The sequence below is a fragment of the Rhamphochromis sp. 'chilingali' genome (assembly GCF_963969265.1).
Source record: "Rhamphochromis sp. 'chilingali' genome assembly, chromosome: 22".
Taxonomy (NCBI): Eukaryota; Metazoa; Chordata; class Actinopteri; order Cichliformes; family Cichlidae; genus Rhamphochromis; species Rhamphochromis sp. 'chilingali'.
The window spans coordinates 7,253,274-7,272,813 of record NC_137950.1 but is presented as its reverse complement, the minus strand read 5'-3'; the positions used below and the strand labels follow the sequence as shown (position 1 = coordinate 7,272,813).

Genomic DNA, 19,540 nt, shown 5'->3' with positions numbered 1-19,540 from the left:
TTGAAAATCAAATTTCTGTTACTGTAACATTCCATTGCAAACCTCTGGTACCAGTGCTGTAGCAGCATCATCATTGCAGACAGTCACGGTCATAAACCTGAAGGAAAATACGAGGGCAATCCCAAAAGTAAGGTCTCCTATCATTTTAGAAATACAAACAACCATTTATTTTCCATAATATTGACATCATTTTAAGACTTGAAGACTTATTTATTTTTCTAAATAATCGCCATTTCGGTTGACGCATTTTTGTAGACACTGTAGCAGTTTTACAATACCTTTGTCATATCCGCTCGCCGCCAAAGTTAGCAGATCATTCTCTAGGGCTTATTACTACAAATGATCCCTTCACATGAAAACAAAAATAACTTATTTTGGATGAGAAGTCTTGAAGAACATGACTGCTAAAGATAGCTTCCTGCTGACCATCGACAGGCAATGTGATATTGGGTATTCTGAACAGAACAGAGCAGGCTGAGGCAGAGCATGCTATGATATTTCGGCATATATAATAAAGTTGCATCAAAGATAGAGTTAAAGCAACTGTATGAACACAAGTGAGAGAGATATAGAGAAAAGAGGTGGGAGTGAGACGAGAGCTGAGAATAGAGGATAGAGTGCAAATTAAATCCAAAGCAAAGAGAAAATGGGGCTAAAATTTGTCATAACAGAAAATGGAGTGAAGATGAGGCAACACTCGGAAGATGAGGCAACACTCGGAATGGAGTCCGTATAGCTCCATGAGAGGAAGAATGGGAGGCTAATAGCTTTTCGGCAGCTGGGTCTTCAATAAGAGAGTGCCTGCCTAGCAACTGCACACGCTGAGCTCGTAGCAGCAGCCTGGTCACAGTTGTCATAGAAACAAGCACACGTAAAAGTTTTTACTGTATTTACAAAGAGCAGTTTGCAACTTGAGAAACATTTACAATTTTTAGGTTCCAGGTTATTATCTGCTCTCGCTTTATTTAGAACGACTTTTGACGTACATCAGGGGACTCATTTATTAACACGCTACAAACTCCTCTGGTTATATTTGAAACAAAGATATTGCTAACTTATTAAGCAAAATCTCTTCCTTTCTCCATCTTGTGCTAATCACTTCCATAAAAGTGACCTCTACTGTCACACACAGAGTCTCCAACACACACACACACACACACACACACACACACACACACACACACACACACACACACACACACACACACTTACATGAGTGCCAAGCCGAGGTAGTTAGCTGTGCTGCCCCAGTACATTGGGTTCTCTGTGATGTTGAAAGGAAAGCCTGTTACCTTCTCATCCATCAGAATGCCAAAGTAGTCACCTGGAAAATACATAAAAGGACAAAACCTGTGTTTCATAACTTCAGTCTGACAGTTTCTTTTTCTTTTCAGTGATTCAGGAAACTGGAGTGCATCCCAGTAGCACTTGGCAAGAAGCAGAAAACATTTCTAAACTGTCCAAATTTCAGTTCTACATCATCTTATCAACTAGTCCCTAGTAGACATGGATTCAGTCAGCAAAGCCCTTTGGACTTGCACAGCGCTACCATGGTTTCTGCTATGCCATCAACTGATGTCTTGTTTTCACAATCCTACCAGACAGATTTTGGACCTGCTTATCAAGTCTACGATGATTTTTGACATGTACCTGACAAAACAACACAACACTAAAGTCAGACTGAGGATACACTGCCGGGAACATGACACAGCTGTGTTAATGCTGCAGTGTCTGGGTGCTGTGCGTCACCTGGCTGTTACTGGTGTCAACAATACAACTCTATGGGCATGACTTCATGTGTAATCTTTGGACTTTGTTTCATAGCAAAATATTACAAAAGAAACTTTTTAGAACCTCTGACAACCTCTTTTGGTGACCTGTTTTAGCAGAAATATGTCCTTAACTTTTAGTAATGGGACTTTTTCTGACAACCCCACTCTTAGGAATGGCAAAGTGTATGGCAGCATAGTGCCTTAGTCAGAGATGAGACCCACTGATGGGCACTCAGTGATTTTGTTTTTTTTCTTCCCTCCTAGTACACTAGTGCCTAAAAGCTGGCCTCACAAAGATGTGTTACTGCAAATGGGACTATTTTCTGGTTGGCGCCACTGCTTTGTATTTACTGGTGCAACATGAGTCGATGACTCATATATATATATATATATATATATATATATATATATATATATATATATATATATATATATATATATATATTAGGGGTGCAACGATATTCGTATCGATATTGAACCGTTCGATACAGTGCTTTCGGTTCGGTACGCATATGTATCGAACAATACAACATTTGTAATTTATTTTATCAACTTTCCTTCCGACGATGCTGTCTGTGTTGAGCGCTCAGTGAATCTGCGTTCGACTACTCCGCCTAGGCTGCACTGTCGAGCGCAGATCCACTGAGCGCTCAACACAGACAGCATAGTCAGAAGGAAGAGCGCAGGGCAAGCTAGCAAGACACATGGACCTCCCCCACCCTCATTCAGATCTGGCGTTTGGAATTATTTTGGTTTTCATGTGACGTATGACCCTGAAGGTAAGCGAGTCATGGACTAAAGTAAAACAGTATGTTGGATGTGCCATGCAATGCTCAATTACATGGGTGGGAGCTAGTGTGTTAGTGCAGTTAGCTCGTTAACGTGTTGGCTGTCTAGCCCCACACACGGGGCGATCGGCGGTAGCTCGTTAACGGAGATTTGCCGTGTTGTGGCGTTAAGGTCATTTCAACGAGATTAACCTGAAAGCACTAGTGGGAACACAACGAATATGACTGCACATTTACACCGACATCATCCTAGTGCAAAGACCAAAACAACAAGCATGCTACTAACTTTAGCCGAGTCATTTAGACAGCTGTTAGCACATGATTCTCCTTATGCTGCTGAGAATATAGCCCAGAAGAAGCGGATAGTATAGCTTTTATTTTGGAAAGAGACATTTCTCTGTAATAAACTCTCTTTTCCAAAGATGAGTGATTCCTCAATCAGATACAGGGCTTGCAATATCGCTAGCCCGACGTCCTGGAGCTAGCGATTTTTTTCAGTCGGGCTACCAAAATCTATCTCTGCCCTGCCCGTCGGGCTATTGTAGGAAGGAAAAATATATGTCAATGCTTTTGCATTCTTTCAGAAATGTAGCTGGGTAATTATGTCATTGGCATCTGTGAGCCACTGTCAATATATGACATATTGAAATCGCGTTTGAATTTGCGCTTGTTTTTTTGCTTTCACTTTGCAATCGTGCGAACTGTGTATAGAGAGCGACAGCACTGATCTGTGAGTGATGATAATTTGCCCACCAATTCCTCTGACATCGTCTTATTAATCGTTAGCTTACTATGCAAACATGACAAGTGAAATCTCCCACAGCAAGCTTAAACATGTGAGAGGTTGATTGCGCAGAGAATCGCTGAGCTTATGTGAGTGCGTGTGTAAAAGCAGCAGGATATATATATTTTAGTTCTGCTGAGCCAAATAAGACAGGTCAGGGTGAAGAAGTGACAGCCAAAGAAAAGCTTACCACAAAACGGAGAAGTTATGACAAATCAGACTATAAGGCAAAAAGAAAGTGCAGCTTTATGGTTTCATGGACAAAATAATTTCTGTTGCTGCAATATGACGAACTATATAACCAGGGCTGCACATAAGTGGTCCGCAGGTGCGCATTCGCTGTCAAAATAAAAAACACGCACAAGGGTTAGGGTTAAATTTAAAAACTGTACTTTTGAGTTAAAATATATATTTATAATTTTAATAAATGAAAAATTAAAAAGGCATGAACATTTTTTTGTATCGAAAAAATATCGAACCGTGACACCAAAGTATCGAACCGAACCGAACCGTGAATTTTGTGTATCGTTGCACCCCTAATATATATATATATATATATATATATATATATATATATATATATATATATATATATTTATTAGGGGTGCAACGATATTCATATCGATATTGAACCGTTCGATACAGTGCTTTCGGTTCGGTACGCATATGTATCGAACAATACAACATTTGTAATTTATTTTATCAACTTTCCTTCTGACGATGCTGTCTGTGTTGAGCGCTCAGTGAATCTGCGTTCGACTACTCCGCCTAGGCTGCACTGTCGAGCGCAGATCCACTGAGCGCTCAACACAGACAGCATCGTCAGAAGGAAGAGCGCAGGGCAAGCTAGCGAGACAGAAGTTAAGCTCTCCTTGCAACATGGCAAATTGAACCTCCCCCACCCTCATTCACATCTAGTGTTTGGAATTATTTTGGTTTTCATGTGACGTATGACCCTGAAGGTAAGCGCTTCATGGACTAAAGTAAAACAGTATGTTGGATGTGCCATGCAATGCTCAATTACATGGGTGGGAGCTAGTGTGTTAGCGCAGTTAGCTCGTTAACATGTTGGCTGTCTAGCCCCACACACGGGGCGATCGGCGGTAGCTCGTTAACGGAGATTTGCCGTGTTGTGGCGTTAACGTCATTTCAACGAGATTTACGCTGACAGCACTAGCGGGAACACAATGAATATGACTGCACATTTACGCGGACATCATCCTAGTGCAAAAACAAGTGGAAGCAGACAAAAACAACAAGCACGCATGCTACAAACTTTAGCCGAGTCATTTAGACAGCTGTTAGCACATGATTCTCCTTATGGGGACCTGATATGTTTAATATGCTGCTGAGAATATAGCCCAGAAGAAGCGTATAGTATAGCTTTTATTTTGGAAAGAGCCATTTCTCTGTAATAAACTCTCTTTTTCCAACGATGAGTGATTTCTCGATCAGATAGATTTATTTTATTTATTTTGTTGTTTCAGCAACATTAAATTTAAAAACTGTACTTTTGAGTTAAAATATATATTATCATTTTAATAAATGACAAATTAAAAAGGCATGAACATTTTTTTGTATCGAAAAAATATCGAACTGTGACACCAAAGTATCGAACCAAACCGTAAATTTTGTGTATCGTTGCACCCCTAATATATATGTATATATGTACATTTAAGAGTGGCTATCAAACTTAGAACTTGTAATACTATTATATTGTACACAGTATTGTAAATATGGCAACATATATTGTTCGTACTTTATGCAAGTATTAGGAAAATATCCTGTCAAGTCTGTTTCTAACAAAAATCTGACAGCTAGTGTAACATGTCATCCTTATGTTGAGTTAGATGTTAATTTTCTGTGAGACCACTTTACCAGTAAAGACACTCTGGAGCCTTTTCACACAGGGCTCACGCTGGCTGTCCACGAGAATTAGCCATCCCACTTTGTTGCCCTTTGTCATAAATGCAGATGCTGAATAAAAGGAGTTGTTGCTATAAAATTGACCCGATCCTGTTTGTTCATTTAAAGAAACTGAGAAGACATTACACAGAGAAACCTGTCCCTATCCCGGAGTGGGCACTCTGCCTATTCTGAGAGACATGGCCTCAGACTTTGTGTCCTTTACAAGCTAGAAGTCATTGTCAACCAAATCTGACACCTACCGCCCCTCAGCTTGAAGTCCAAGACTTATTGCTTAAAATGTGAATCAAGATCTCACTACATTTGTACTGCATAGCTCCAACAACAGGCCCAATACATCTTATTCACAAAGGCATTTGTGAATAAGACTGTATAAAGAAGACTGTTGAATGCCCTCTCCAGGTCCTCAAGACACATCTAGGCTGGTTGAGTAAACTCCCTCGCACGCTTAAATCTCATAAGAGGATAAGAAGCTGGTTTAGTGTTTCATGACCAGGAGAAACTGAAAATCACTTAGACCTCAGAGGTTTAAATGTCAAAGCCATTTTGACATGTCTTTCTGATACTTTTGCCATAAAATAGAGGTGTCTGTTAAACAAATGCATGTCTGCGAGTAAAATGTTAGTGAGAGCAGCTAAACTAGGTCACCACTCAAAGTAACGTTAGCCCTTTAAGGTCTACTACGTAAGAAGTACTGCACACACATGAACTTTTTCTGACCCATTTTGGGAATTAAATGTAACAGGGCATGAAAATTCTAATATTTCCCTTATACCCTCCTCATACACCCACACACACAAATATTTACACATACACTTACATGCAGACTCCAGTAGGTAACACTGACCTGCTGAATTGTGTCCAAGTGTCCAAGTTATATAACGATTTTCATAATGTATGCTCATTTAAACGCCACAGGTAGAGTTGGATAAAAAAAAAAATTATATAAATTTGATTATATAAACAAATTTCTTGGTTTTGAATAGAAAACCAGCTGTAACTGGCTGACGGAACAATATGCTAACCTCAATTTTTGACTTTCAAAGTGACTACTGTTAACCCGTTTAGATTTAAGAGCTCCTGCGTCACTGTCGTTTCAATACGGTTATGAAATTAGGCAATTTGGATTTGGTGGACAAGCAGCTGCAATAACTGTGGTAGTCTAGAGGTTAAAGATGTGGGTCTGTGATCAGAATCAGCAGGTTAACACTGAGCGTAATTTGATTTTGTTTGGATCTTTGTTTCTAACCTTGTGCCATCAATTTGAATCATCAGGTCACCGTGACTCAAGGGGATTAATATAGAGCATATAAGACATTGAAACACAACATACACCCACAGGCTATGTCCTTCAGTATGTGTTTGTTTATGTGGGTGGAAGGGCAAAGGGAACATGGTGGAACATAGAGATCATACCGACACAATTAAAATCATCTCAAGAGTGAAACACATATATGTAAACTTACACAGACAGAAATTTTCAAATTAATTCAGATTAATCAGTTGGGAAACAGTTGGGAGGAATACAAAGATCTTTATTATTTGATTAACATTTAAAACTCCTCATAGTTTTTGCCCTGTATATCTCATGCTGCAGTCACACTAGACAAATGGTGGTTTGAGACCACTCCGTGACCAAAATTATTGAGACAGTGTGCAATGAACCTGCAATCTTGTTGCCTTGGAAATGGTTGATTAAAAGATGGGAACTAGGTCTGAGACTACTTGCAGTCAGCTGCTGTCTTCAAAGTATTCTACCAACCAAAGCAAGGAGGTTTTTGCCAACCAGTTGCAAACCACATGTTTTTCACTAATGACAGGTGGTTGTCAGGGTGTCACTGACTGGACTGTAGACCTGTGTGCAATCATTTGATTTTCCCAGCAAGTGCCATCAATTACCATTACCCACTCAGAATTGGTCAGGGCGTATACATTTTACCCTCATGCCCCAGTGGTTGTCAGATGGATGCAGACTTGTTTGTAGGCCTCTGTGTCTGGGGCCTTATTTATCTGATTCTACACTGTCATCGTAATTATCACACATGCAAAATGGTGGACAAGTTAGCATCATGTGGGTAGTGGCTGTAAAGCCTCAATAGGAACAGAACCAGCATACAGTTAGTTTGTGCTGATGAATGCAACTTGTGTAAAATGGGCCCCCAAATCGACTGAGGTTGACTGCAAAATGTTGTCAATCTGTCGGCACTTATGAAGTAGACAGCAATTATTTGAAAACCTTCACCTCTCTGTTTGACAGTGCTTACAAAGCAAATGGAAAGTGGTCATTCAAAGTTTGAGGATGTTGCAAGCATAACCTCCTGGTGAACCGTTGGTCACTGCAACTAACCTGCAACTAGTCTCTGAACGCGAAAAACATCAAGACAATCATAGAGTAGCCACCACATTTTCCTTGTCACTCTTGTCTTGCACTTCGATTTTTTGTAATCATCGAGTATAAATTGCGAATATTAAGCTGTCTGCATGTAATCCCCCCTTCCCACCCGGAAAAGTTTCTACCTGGCGCACTGCGCTGAGCATGTGTGTTGATTTCACAAGGAGGATGCAGAACAAATTGCAGAAATTTGCAAAACATGCCGTAAAACTATTGCTGCTAAGGGTAGCAATACCACATATTTATTCCACCAGCTGAAAGGTCATCCACTGCCATAATAACACTGTTTAAAATTCTGCATGTCAACGTCTCCCCACACACCAAAGAAAATGTTAAATAAACCAGTAGTGACTCCTATGACTGGTCAGTAGCTTTTGTTTTTTGTTTTTTTAATTGTCACCATCTACACTTTTGTTTCTGTAATTTGAGGTCATCACATTTTTTTATTTTACAATTTTTATACATTATAAACACAAAAAGCACCTTTTTAATTTTTAGTTGTTTTATTTTATCTCATTAATTCTTGCTTGATGTCCTATTTTGTTGCTGCGATCTTTTGTTTTCTAAAGGTCTAGTGTTGACCACAGAAAGAGACTTACTGTGACGCTATTGTCATTTGTCGAAAACTTCTCAGTTTTGTGCAACCGATCGTTAAAAAAATGGTTAAAACATTTCAGTTCATTCAGATTTTTTGTATTCAAAGTAGAAAAAAAATTGAATGTTCGATTAAACATACAATTTAAAAAGAGTTTTCACAGCTCTCTATGCAGTCTTGTGAAAAATGAATTACATCCCATGATTCAAGAGCTTCAAGTAATTGTTTCTCTTTATGACTTTATCAGTCTATGACATGGTTACGGAGGAACAGATAAATATTCTATTCAATTCACTTTATTGTTACTAGACAAGCAGACAGGCAGTACAATGAAAGTGCAGAGAACACAGTAACACGCAAGATGAGATAAAATTGTTAAATTTAGGGAAAAGAAAAACATTTCTACACGTCACCAAACTGCCAAAACCTCTGATTTTATAGACATTTTGGCATATCATCAATCAATTTTCCCTGCTAATTAATTGCATTTGATTAACTGGTTATCAACAGGGAGTTTACACTTATTATTATTTATTCATGTGCATTTGATTAGTAATGCCTGGCTGCTACTTACCCCCTATCCCAGGGGTCACCAACCTTTTTGAAAGTGAGAGCTACTTCTTGGGTACCGATTAATGTGAAGGGCTACCAGTTTGACACACACTTCTCAAATAACAAATTTCCTCAGTTTAACTTAATTATGTGTTATCATTAATAATTAATGATATTCATCTATGTACGGACACTAATTATGTTAATTATTTTTCACCATAATTATAAAGAATGCAATTAGGAAACAAGGTAGGAAACATAAATATCAATATGCAACGCTTTATTTCTATATATCTCTGCAAGTATTTACATTTTGAAGTGATCACTTCTACAACATTTTCACTTACCACTAACAAATTTTAACAAATCATGCACTGTTACATACATTATTTTTGTATGTATGTAACATACAAAAAATCAACTTTCAAATTTTACAGAACTTTTCACCAAATTGGCAGCATTTTAAAGCAAATTGTCACATGTTACACTTAACAAACACATTTGTTTTTCAATAATTAAATTCAACTTTGACATGACACTGTAATGTTGCCACTGAGAACATCTAATATGGCTTTCTTTGTCTGTTAGTGGGAAACCTGGCATTGCATGCTGTTCACCAGTGTGTTGTAATCTGGGGTATAACTTGACACTGCAACTCTGAGTGAGTCTTGCAGATGTGCATCGGAGAGGCGTGTTCTGTGTTTGTTCTTGATGAAGTTCATGTCAGAAAAGGCTGATTCACAAAGATAGGTTGAACCAAACAGGCTGGCAACCTTCATAGCTGCTGTGCACACACCACTGTACTTTTCTGTGTCAACAAGGCACCAAAAGTTTGGTGCACCCAGATAGGCTTTGAGGTGGACATCATTTTGCAATGTTACAATTTCGATTTCCACCTGTCCAGCATCCAAGCTGAACATTGAACTTAGTTGCTCAGCAATGCATGTTGTGTCCACATTCATGAAAGGATTGGAAACAAATGAGACACATGGCTCAAGCTGATCAAGGTCACAAAACCTGTTCTCAAACTCTTGACCAAGTCGGTTTATGACTTGAGTGTACTTTTCTGCAACTTTGTCAAAAGTCTCAGATGCAGAAGCATTGTCTTTCAGCACCATCTGCACAGAGGGAAAGTGCAGCACCTTTTTTCTCTGTAAATGCACAGAGAAAATGTTCATCTGGGCTTTAAATCCATTTAAAGCACTTATCATGTCAGCAACAGTCTTACCTTTGCCTTGCAGCTCACAGTTCAAATGGTTCAGTTTCCCAGTAATGTCTGTTAAAAACGCAAGGTCAAGTGTCCACTCAGTGTCCTCCAGCAGAGATGTGTCTTCCCCTTTGGATTGCATGAACTCCTTGATTTCACCCAAAAGTGACAAAAAACGAAGCAAAATCCATCCCCTGCTGAGCCATCGGATTTCCGTATGTAGTAGCAGGTCACCATATTCAGCTGACAGCTCCTCCAATAGCACCTTGAATGTTCTGTGCTGTTTAGCTCTGGAGCGGATGCTGTTTATGATCTTCACGACGGGAGTCATGACGTGCTCGAAGCCGATCACCTTTGCGCATAACGCCTGCTGGTGAATGATGCAGTGGTAATGCATGAAGTTTGGGAACTCTGTGTCACCTTTACAGTGAGCGATGAATCCCGTATGTCGGCCGATCATAGCAGGAGCCCCGTCGGTAGTCACTGATACCAGCTTTTCCAACGGTACCTTTTTCTTCGCGAAAAACTCCTTCACCGCGTTATAGATGTCAACTCCCTTCGTTGTTGTCTTTAGCGGCAGTAGTGTCAGAAGTTCTTCTTTTGTGGAGAAACCATCAAATACCATCCGGATAAAGACCATCAGCTGTGCTGTACTGCTGCTGTCGATGGACTCGTCACACTGGATGCTAAACCAACTGCACTTTGCCAGATCCTGATCCAACTGATCGGCCAAGTTCCCGGACATAGCCGACACTCTTCTAACAATTGTAGTTGCCCCCAGCTGGACATCAGAGAGAGTGGAGATTACATCGTTTCCATATTTCTCGTCTTTAAGCACAGTTTTTGCAATTATCATCATTGCTTCTTTGAAATACTCCCCGTCTAAAAATGCCTTCTTTTTCTTAATCATGAAATGTGTAGCTCTAAATGAGGCTTCGGTTGCTTTTTGAGAGTTTTTCACCGGTCTCGTGAAAAAAGACTGCTGTTTGCTCAAACCTGCCTTTAATTCGCGGGCCTTTTCCGCTCGCAGTGTGCTGCCCTTTGGGTAGTTAGCATGGTAGCTTGTGTGACACGTTCGGAAATGTCTCTCCACGTTGTGCCGCTTTGCTGTTGCCACAGTTGCCCCGCAAATGAGACACACGCATGAATCTTTCACAGTGGTAAAAAAGAACTCTTCCTCCCATTCACTGTGAAAATTATATGTTTTCTTCCTTTTTTCCGCCATGTTTTCCTCATCTCCTCACCTTTGCCTTTGCTGGTCTTCACGGCAACTGTTTCCGTGGAGACCAGCTAGCACTAAATATTAGATCATGATCTAATATTTAATAATAAACATTTTTTTTATATATTATCTCTAACAAATTAACGCCAATGCAATTGTGATTAAAAAAAAATAGCAAGAAAAAATAAAAATAGATGCAGCTTACTGGTAAGTTGTTATGGTGAGCTATTTTTAGAACAGGCCCGCGGGCGACTCATGTGGTCCTTGCGGGCGACCTGGTGCCCGCGGGCACCGTGTTGGTGACCCCTGCCCTATCCTATGGAAGGAGCCAGCATGTCCATAGTTTTTCAGAGGACTGTATGCACAAACATCAAATGTAACAGCAGCCAGACATGTGGCTTTTACTACTGCTTTTTATTTGAAGGTATACTGAAAGTTGAATTGTTCCTGTTTTATAACTGCAAAATTTATTGTTCCAAATGGTTGGAGAGTGAAACCTGCAAACAGCGTTTTGCGACCGGCTTGTCCACTCCGAATACAAAGTAGACTCCTGTTATCACACATGCACATTCCTGGCACGTCCTGCTGTTCCTCCTGCCTCCCTTCTGTTGTCACAGATAGTGATTAGTTTGAAGCGGAGTGATGGACTGAGGGCATTTCAGTGCACCGATGGACAAATATGCTGAAGAAGCTCAGACAATCTGCCTGGTTCTTGAAGATGACTCATTTAGTCGACTGACCTAAAAAAACAGAAGCTACTGCATGCCAAATGGTCCTGGCAATCTTGAGCTCATGTTCATTTGAAACAATGCCTGCATGTGTTCAGGAGTACATTGAACAAAAGAAAAGGTGTTTGTCTCAGAAGGAAACAAGAAGATATTGGGACACGCCATATCATGATTATGAAAACGACTATATTCAGAGAAATATGTTGGGGCGCATGAATTGTTCAAATGTGTCAGAGTTCATGTGTCTTTACTTATGTAGAGACATGAACTACATGTCCTCTTTTGCATTTTCCTGTGTCTCATGTGATCCCTTAATGTTACTAAAGGCTGTTTTATTGTAGCTTTCATGTACAAGAGCACAATGTGGTGCTTTGTTTGCTCATAGTTTGTAAAGTTTATAGTTTTATAGTTTGTAAAAAAATATGATTTTATTATAATTAATGCAGTTAAGTGAACACAAAACAAGTGTTTAAGGCCATGCTTGGGGTTTTGTAATGCTTAACCCTGAGCAAAATTATAATTTATGGTAAATGCTAACATCTACATGCTATTGTAGCCACAATCTCACTGATGCTGCAAACCGGTTCTGAGAAAGGTGAGGTGCCATCTCTGTTTTGAGCACACTGACTGGGACATGTTCAGGGAGGCTGCAACAAATGGCAACCGCACCAACTTGGAGGAGTAAACATCATCTATGATCAGTTACATCAGCAAGTGCATCAATGATGTCACTGTGTCCAAGACTATCACAATACGCTCCAACCAGAAACTGTGGATGACTGCAGAGGTGTGTGAGCTGCTAAAGACTTGAGAGTCCGCCTTCAGAGCAGGCGAAAAGGCAGCCCTCAGAACAGCGAGGGCCAAACTGCATTCAACACAATCATTCCTGAGCAACTGGATCCCAGACATTCTGACGGAGAGACATCAGTCAGTCCGGATCGGTAATAGCATCTCCAACAGCACCACACTGAGCACTGGAGCCCCTCAGGGCTGTGTGCTCAGCCCACTGCTGTTCACTCTGCTGACTGTGCAGCAATGCACAGTTCGAACCACATCATCAAGTTTGCCGATGACACGGCTGTGGTGGGTCTCATCAGCAAGAGCGATGAGTCAGCATACAGACGGGAGGTGCAACAGCTAATGCTTGGTGTAGAGTCAACAACCTGCCTCTGAACACGGACAAAACAAAAGAGATAATTTTGACTTCAGGAGAGCACGGAGAGATCACTGTCCACCTAACATCAATGGATCCTCTGTGGAGGTCGTCAAGAGCACCAGATTCCTTGGCGTTGACTTGACGGAGAACCTTTCCTGGTCCCTCAGCACCTGCTCCTTAACTAAGAAGGCCCAACAGTGTCTCTACGTCCTTCCTTGCACTTGTACTATGTAGTCATGTGTTGATTGTCTGTTATATGTAGCACCATGGTCTTGGAGGAACGCTGTCTCGTGTCACTGTGTACTGTATCACTGCACATGCACAATAAAGCCACCTGGCTTGATTTGATAAAATTCTGATCGTTAGCATCTGAAGGTTGGGTTAGTGTGTTAACAGCCTGCAAGAATCTATTCAGTACCTGTTAAAGAATTGTATTAAAAACTACATATGTAAACCATTTAGTGTCACAAGAGGAATCACCACAACATGGGATTCACCCTCTGGGAACAATGGCAATCAAGCGTCTGCTGATATATGCCAGTCTGGATAGATGCTTACAGTTTAAATCTTTGTTCTTCAGTGATGTGTACAGTATTCTTTAATAGGAAGTTATATTTAGACTAAAATTATTTTGTGTCCATTTAATATCTGACACTGTGTCTGGGACTCACCTAGGAAGGTTCCGGTGAATCCCAGAGCGAGGAAGCTGCTCACTACGAGAAGGGTACCAAACACCATAAGACCTATCCCAGCGTAGAAAACCTCCGTCCTCTCCATCACCTCCCACCTGGCCTGGGCCTTCATTGCCACTGTCATACTACAGGAAAAAAAAAAGAAATCACAAGTGACCAGGTCCCATTATGGTGAATATAGTGGTTATATACACAGTACAGCAAAAGCAGAAAAGTAGAGCAATTGCTTTATTTAAGGCCTGTATAATACTACCATAATATCCTAAACTTACATCCTGAATATACAGTGGTACTATACTGTATGAAACAACAGGGAGATTAGCATGCTGCTGCAATTGCAAAACAGAAAAGTTTTGGAGTGGAAAGGTTTGAAGCTTATCTCCTAACAATGCACCACTTCAAGAACACAGACACAGCCAGTACAATAAAGGCCAGCGTAAGGGCAGCACAAATTGGAGGGTTGGAAGCATGCAGTTGTAACACAGGTGCAGCTGTCACCTGTAATGTCACAAAAATAGAGTATAAGGACAGGTTTAGATACAGCTGCCACCCCCCCACTTGTCGTGACTTTGTTCATAACAAATTTGTTGTTATCTTATACAACAAGTGTGTAACATCCATGCAGCACACATCATACTGGATGTGGCATGCTGTGTGATGCTCCAGGTATTGTAACTGAACACATAATAATGGAGAACTAATGTCTTGCAGCATTTTTTCATGCTAAAAAATAAGATTTTGCTCTTGTACATAACATTAGCATATCTGGCTTCAAATTTAGTAGCACATGTAAAGTACCTTAGCCATACAGCAGCTTAGTAAGCTGCTGAAGTGGGTAGAATCTGTTTCCTCTTTCCACTCTTTTCTATCTCCAGTGGCCCAGCCTTAATCTGCATCTGTCCGAACAATCTAACGGTTCAAAGCTGTTGTCATCAGGTGTTTTCTCGAGTGGAAACTAGGTTTCTCAGAATTATACTGTAAAGCTTTGACCTGACTTTATAAGATAGCCTGACAGTACAACGGTGGCTAGATAGTGGTTTCAAACCCAGGATCCAGTGAGGCAAAAGTGCTGACCAACACGCCATCATGCTGTCCTTACTCTGATATCTTTGAACAGAAATACATCCAGAACAAGAGTAATCCATTAAAGGTCTATGATTTGCAAACTGTTCTACCTAATTATCTCTAATAATACTTGAAAACACATTTTCATTTTGCTTCTTAATGTCCCCAAAATAAATTTGATCATTTATCGAGCTAGTCACCAACTGCAGGACTGGCAGATGATGTGAGGGTTGTGTGTCGGGCAAGTGTGCTCGTTGAAAAAAAAAATTATTTTGCATTTTGTGCTTTCATACAATGTTTGAATGAAGAGTTTCTAAAAGGATGAAAGGGTCTCTAAAAGATGCTCCACTGGGTTTTTGTGTTGCCTTTATGAAAAGATGATACTAGCAGAGTTCTGACTACGAATGCAATTATCGATTTCAATTGTAAAGCATTCACAGTGAGACTTTGTCCACAGACCATTACCACTTTAAGTGCCACCTGAATAACTGTTCAGACACTGCTTGCTCTATGATTTATTAGAAGCACAACTTCCATAAACATATGTGGACAATTCATATTTATATATGAACACCATTCTAAAGGGTAAAGGCAAGTTCATGAGACTAAGGTAGGGATACTGACTAAACCACTCCTTACTTAATTCACTGAGAATCACTAATGCAACATTTATACATCATGTAACAAAGTATCAAATACTTATAGCGGAGCTGTTATTCTCATTTTAAGCTGTCTGGTTTTATTCTTGGAACATACAAGGGCTGTAGGGTCGCATGATTCACAGTTTTGTCTGAAACCAAGCATTTGGCTCATATAGTCATAAAAAAGAAGGTAAACCTGTTTTATTAGGTAAATACAACCTCAGTTGAACAACAACACATGGCGTCGTTTAACATATTACCCTGTCTGATTAGTCATTTAACAACACCAAGCCACCATGTGTGAAAACCTAATTAGATCCTTAATGTTTAAGTGAATTAAATTGGTAAGTACCAGGCAGGTGCTGCTACTGAAAGGAAAGACAACAAAATGATCTTTAATAACTAATATTTGCTGTAAGACCATTTTGAAACAATTTTAGTCCATTTTAAGACATGTTAAAGTTCACGATGGGACAATCCGAAAAAGACTATACAATTATGGCTCGTTTCTCCAAAAGGAAATGTTCTGCAAACCCTCTTCTTTCTAAAAAGAACAAGTCATGGATTAGGTTTGTAAAGTCTACATTACAGCAACCTGGGAGAAGTGACTGCCGATTTATTATCTGACTTTTATGTTTTGGGATCTTTTTACATTCTACAGTTCTCTGAATTTTATGAGGACTCTCACAGCCAGCTGATCTGAATTGTTACCTGGCCACGGGATTCAAAAGTAATATCTTTCCAGAATTTCAAAGGCAACATCCACACAGGTGTTGGGGCTGATGACATACATGTACATGTGTGCGTTTGAGTGTGTCTATATGTGCGTAAGCTTTAACACACCTGTAGCTTTTGGTCTGAATGTAGTGTGCTTCTTGCCGAGGAAAATGGCTCCCAAATCAAACTAGGTTTGCGGTTAATAAGAAAAAAACTAGGTTACGGGGTCCGTGCTGTGAATCTTATGCCGTTCCTCCTTTTGCAAAAGGAAGCAGGAAGTGTAATGTGATGTGGCATTTTGCCACGTCAGACACAAAGAGCAACTGCTGGGATGTCTGTTAAGTAAGGTTGTCTGGCAGAGCATACTGCTGAGATTTGGATTGGAAAGGAGGCAGGAAAAGGGGTCAGGGGGACGGGCATGTGAGCAGGGGTTTAGTGGGTCTCAGGGACTGACCACTGAATGTTTTGTAATGAATGGTGACGAATCACCGCTGGTCCAAGAAATACAGAAAAACTCTCATTAAAATCAAGTTTTCCTGTACCATTTTATGCTATAGCACAGCAAAGTGTCTATTCATGGTAATATAATTGTTTCATCACAATAACGTAAATTAGCCTTACGGGTCAAAGCCATACAGCATCTCCATTAAAGCCTTCAAAATGTGAAACAGAATGTTTGACAAGACAGAAACACCACAGAATGAAGAGGAAATATTTGGAGGTCAGATAAGAAGCTTCTGTGTGGGAGTCACATAAAGGGTCTTTCAAAGTGAGCTGCTTAGTTTAAAAGTTTAGAAGTAAATGAAACACAAAAAACAAGGCTGGTTATTTCACATCAATTTAAGATTTAAACCTTGGAGTTTGACCTATAGTCTAATTGGAAATGCTTGAAATCCTCTCTGATCACTCAGTGATCATATATTTTAGGTAGCTCATGCTTCCATTAGGATCCTCAGTTACAGCAACAATGGGTGCACCATCTTCCCCTTATTTCCTAGATTTCCCCTTCACACTGCAGCACAACTACCTCCAGAGTGATTTTTTCTTGCTTTTTTTCCCTTTCCTGCTCCTGCAGTGATGAGATGTTTGCTAGTTTTGCTTACTATTGGCAGGACTACAAGCCAGTAGCAAATAGAAATACTGCACAGATCAGTTCACAACTTTCACGAGGAAATGCTGCTGTCTGGTCTACTCTGGTCAACTAGTTGTTGACTTCATTTAGCCAGAAAACAGCAACTAGTCTTTTTTAATCTGTCTAAGATGAAGATCTCTTTGGATCTCCAAATACATCCTTGAAAATGTGCCAGACAACTTAAGAACTTTGAGACTGTGAAAAGTAAATGTTGTCTTTTAAGATGATTAATAAGAACTTCAGATAGAGATGTCCATTTAGACAAGAGAACTAAATTGACAAAAAGAAAAGAAAAAGATACCTTGTGCATAATACGAACTCTTACTTTTGGCTCCTACATGTATCATATATGTACCACATTTAGTTCAAGTCAGAAAAAATTGATAGACTTAGTTACAGATGGGGGCCAACATATTGTATTCAGTGGAGGCCACCTCTTGCAGATTAGCAGTCTTGACTGACAGACACCTCTGGTCCATCGGTTATGGGCTTAAATGAGTTCTTCTTTCGAGCCTGGAGGCCTACTCTGACTCTTTAAGGAATGTGTCAACAAGCCTGAAATGCTCTGCAGGATCCTGTTTGCTCTGTGCACATTGCTTTAATTGTGCATCTTCCCTTAGGGATACTTAACAGAGCTCCAATGTTTTTACAGAAAAAGCAGGATTATTGAAGCTGATGTTTTCTGTGGCAAATGTCTCTACAAACATTTTCCATCAAGGCTGTTCCTTTTATGTGTTTTTACTTTAACACTCACATTCTGTTAAAGCAACATATATTACCTTGTTCTACCAAAATTGTAAACACTGATAACTGTCTACTAAGTTTGAAGCTGATGATCCTCTAGCCCAGGAGGGGGGCAATCTCAGTCCACGAGGGCCGGTGTCCCTGCAGGTTTTAGATCTCACCTTGGGTCAACACACCTGAATCACATGATTAGTTCGTTACCAGGCCTCTGGAGAACTTCAGGACATGTTGAGGAGCTAATTTAGCCATTTAAATCAGCTGTGTTGGTTCGAGGACACATCTAAAACCTGCAGGGACACCGGCCCTCGTGGACTGAGATTGCCCACCCCTGCTCTATCCCCCTTCATCTATCTGTTCTCTGCTGTGTGTCCACTGCACGCATCACAGATAAAATCTGCTTGTGTAGCATTTCTCTCGCTTTGATTTCTGTTGTTGCCATGATCACACAGGCAGCTGTTGCAGCAACTTGTATTACTCTCAACTGTAAATGCAACAGAAAAGAGGAGCTACTGCCCTCCATCTTTTTACTACTCCTGCTAGTCTCAGCTGCTCTGTGTTTACACTGAAACAGTCAAAAATGTGGACAGCAACTCTGTGACGCTCTGCGGAGATACTTATGCATCTTGATTCAGAGTTCAGGATGATGTTGGGCAAATAATTGTCCAACATTTAAAAGAGTTCTTTGCAGACAACTTTAAGGAACAACTTTGGTAACTTGCATTGTGTAATGATGATCAATGTAGACTGTTAATGCCTGGTTTTAATATTGCATCACCCAAAAATAATCACATTACAATGCCTAAATTAAAAACAAAAAGATTCTTTACCCCCACCCAAGAAAAAACAACAACTCTCAAATGGGTAAGTGTCTGTGGATTTTCTCCCTTACAAAACTACCCATTCAACTCGAGGCACAGGGAGCAACAGTGCTTTTAACACAAGCCTCTGTAGCCAGTTTGTACTTGCAGAAGTAAAACCGAAGGTACATGTACACTTACTAAAAGTATGTCATTTAGTAAAGGACAAAATTTTGAAAGCTTTAGTAACATGACTCAGGGCTGCTCCTAGGAACCCTGACTCACAGTTCAAGGTAGCTCATGTTTGGCCACTCCAAAGTTTGTCTTCTCAGGCATGTTCAGTACAGGCTGTCTCTCATTCATCAGCAAACGGAGCTGTACAGACAACCAATTCAATACCTGCTGCCAACCTTTTCCAAACATTAATCATATTTATATACATGGATTTTTGATATATTCATGTTACAAATTCAGAGCAATTTGTACGACTGAATGTGTAACCCTTTTATATTTAGTACTTCTAAATCTGTCATTTGCTCTCGACTCTGTGTTAATAGCAGGAAAGATAAACATAGACAGTTAATTACAAAATTGACTTATTAAAGCTCAGAGAGCTTTCCCTAAAGGTTT

The 19,540-nt window shown here is 40.1% G+C and overlaps 1 protein-coding gene across 1 annotated transcript in view; it reads right to left on the bottom strand.

Annotated features, from left to right (window-relative positions):
* Nucleotides 1-19,540, bottom strand: part of pemt (phosphatidylethanolamine N-methyltransferase) — a 77,338-nt gene that overhangs the window by 24,336 nt on the left and 33,462 nt on the right. The window contains exons 4-5 of the mRNA XM_080872955.1: nt 13,794-13,939; nt 1,213-1,324 (exon numbers count right to left, since the gene is read on the bottom strand). Coding sequence (XP_080729081.1) covers nt 1,213-1,324; nt 13,794-13,939 — 258 coding nt within the window. The remainder of the gene's footprint in view (nt 1-1,212; nt 1,325-13,793; nt 13,940-19,540) is intronic.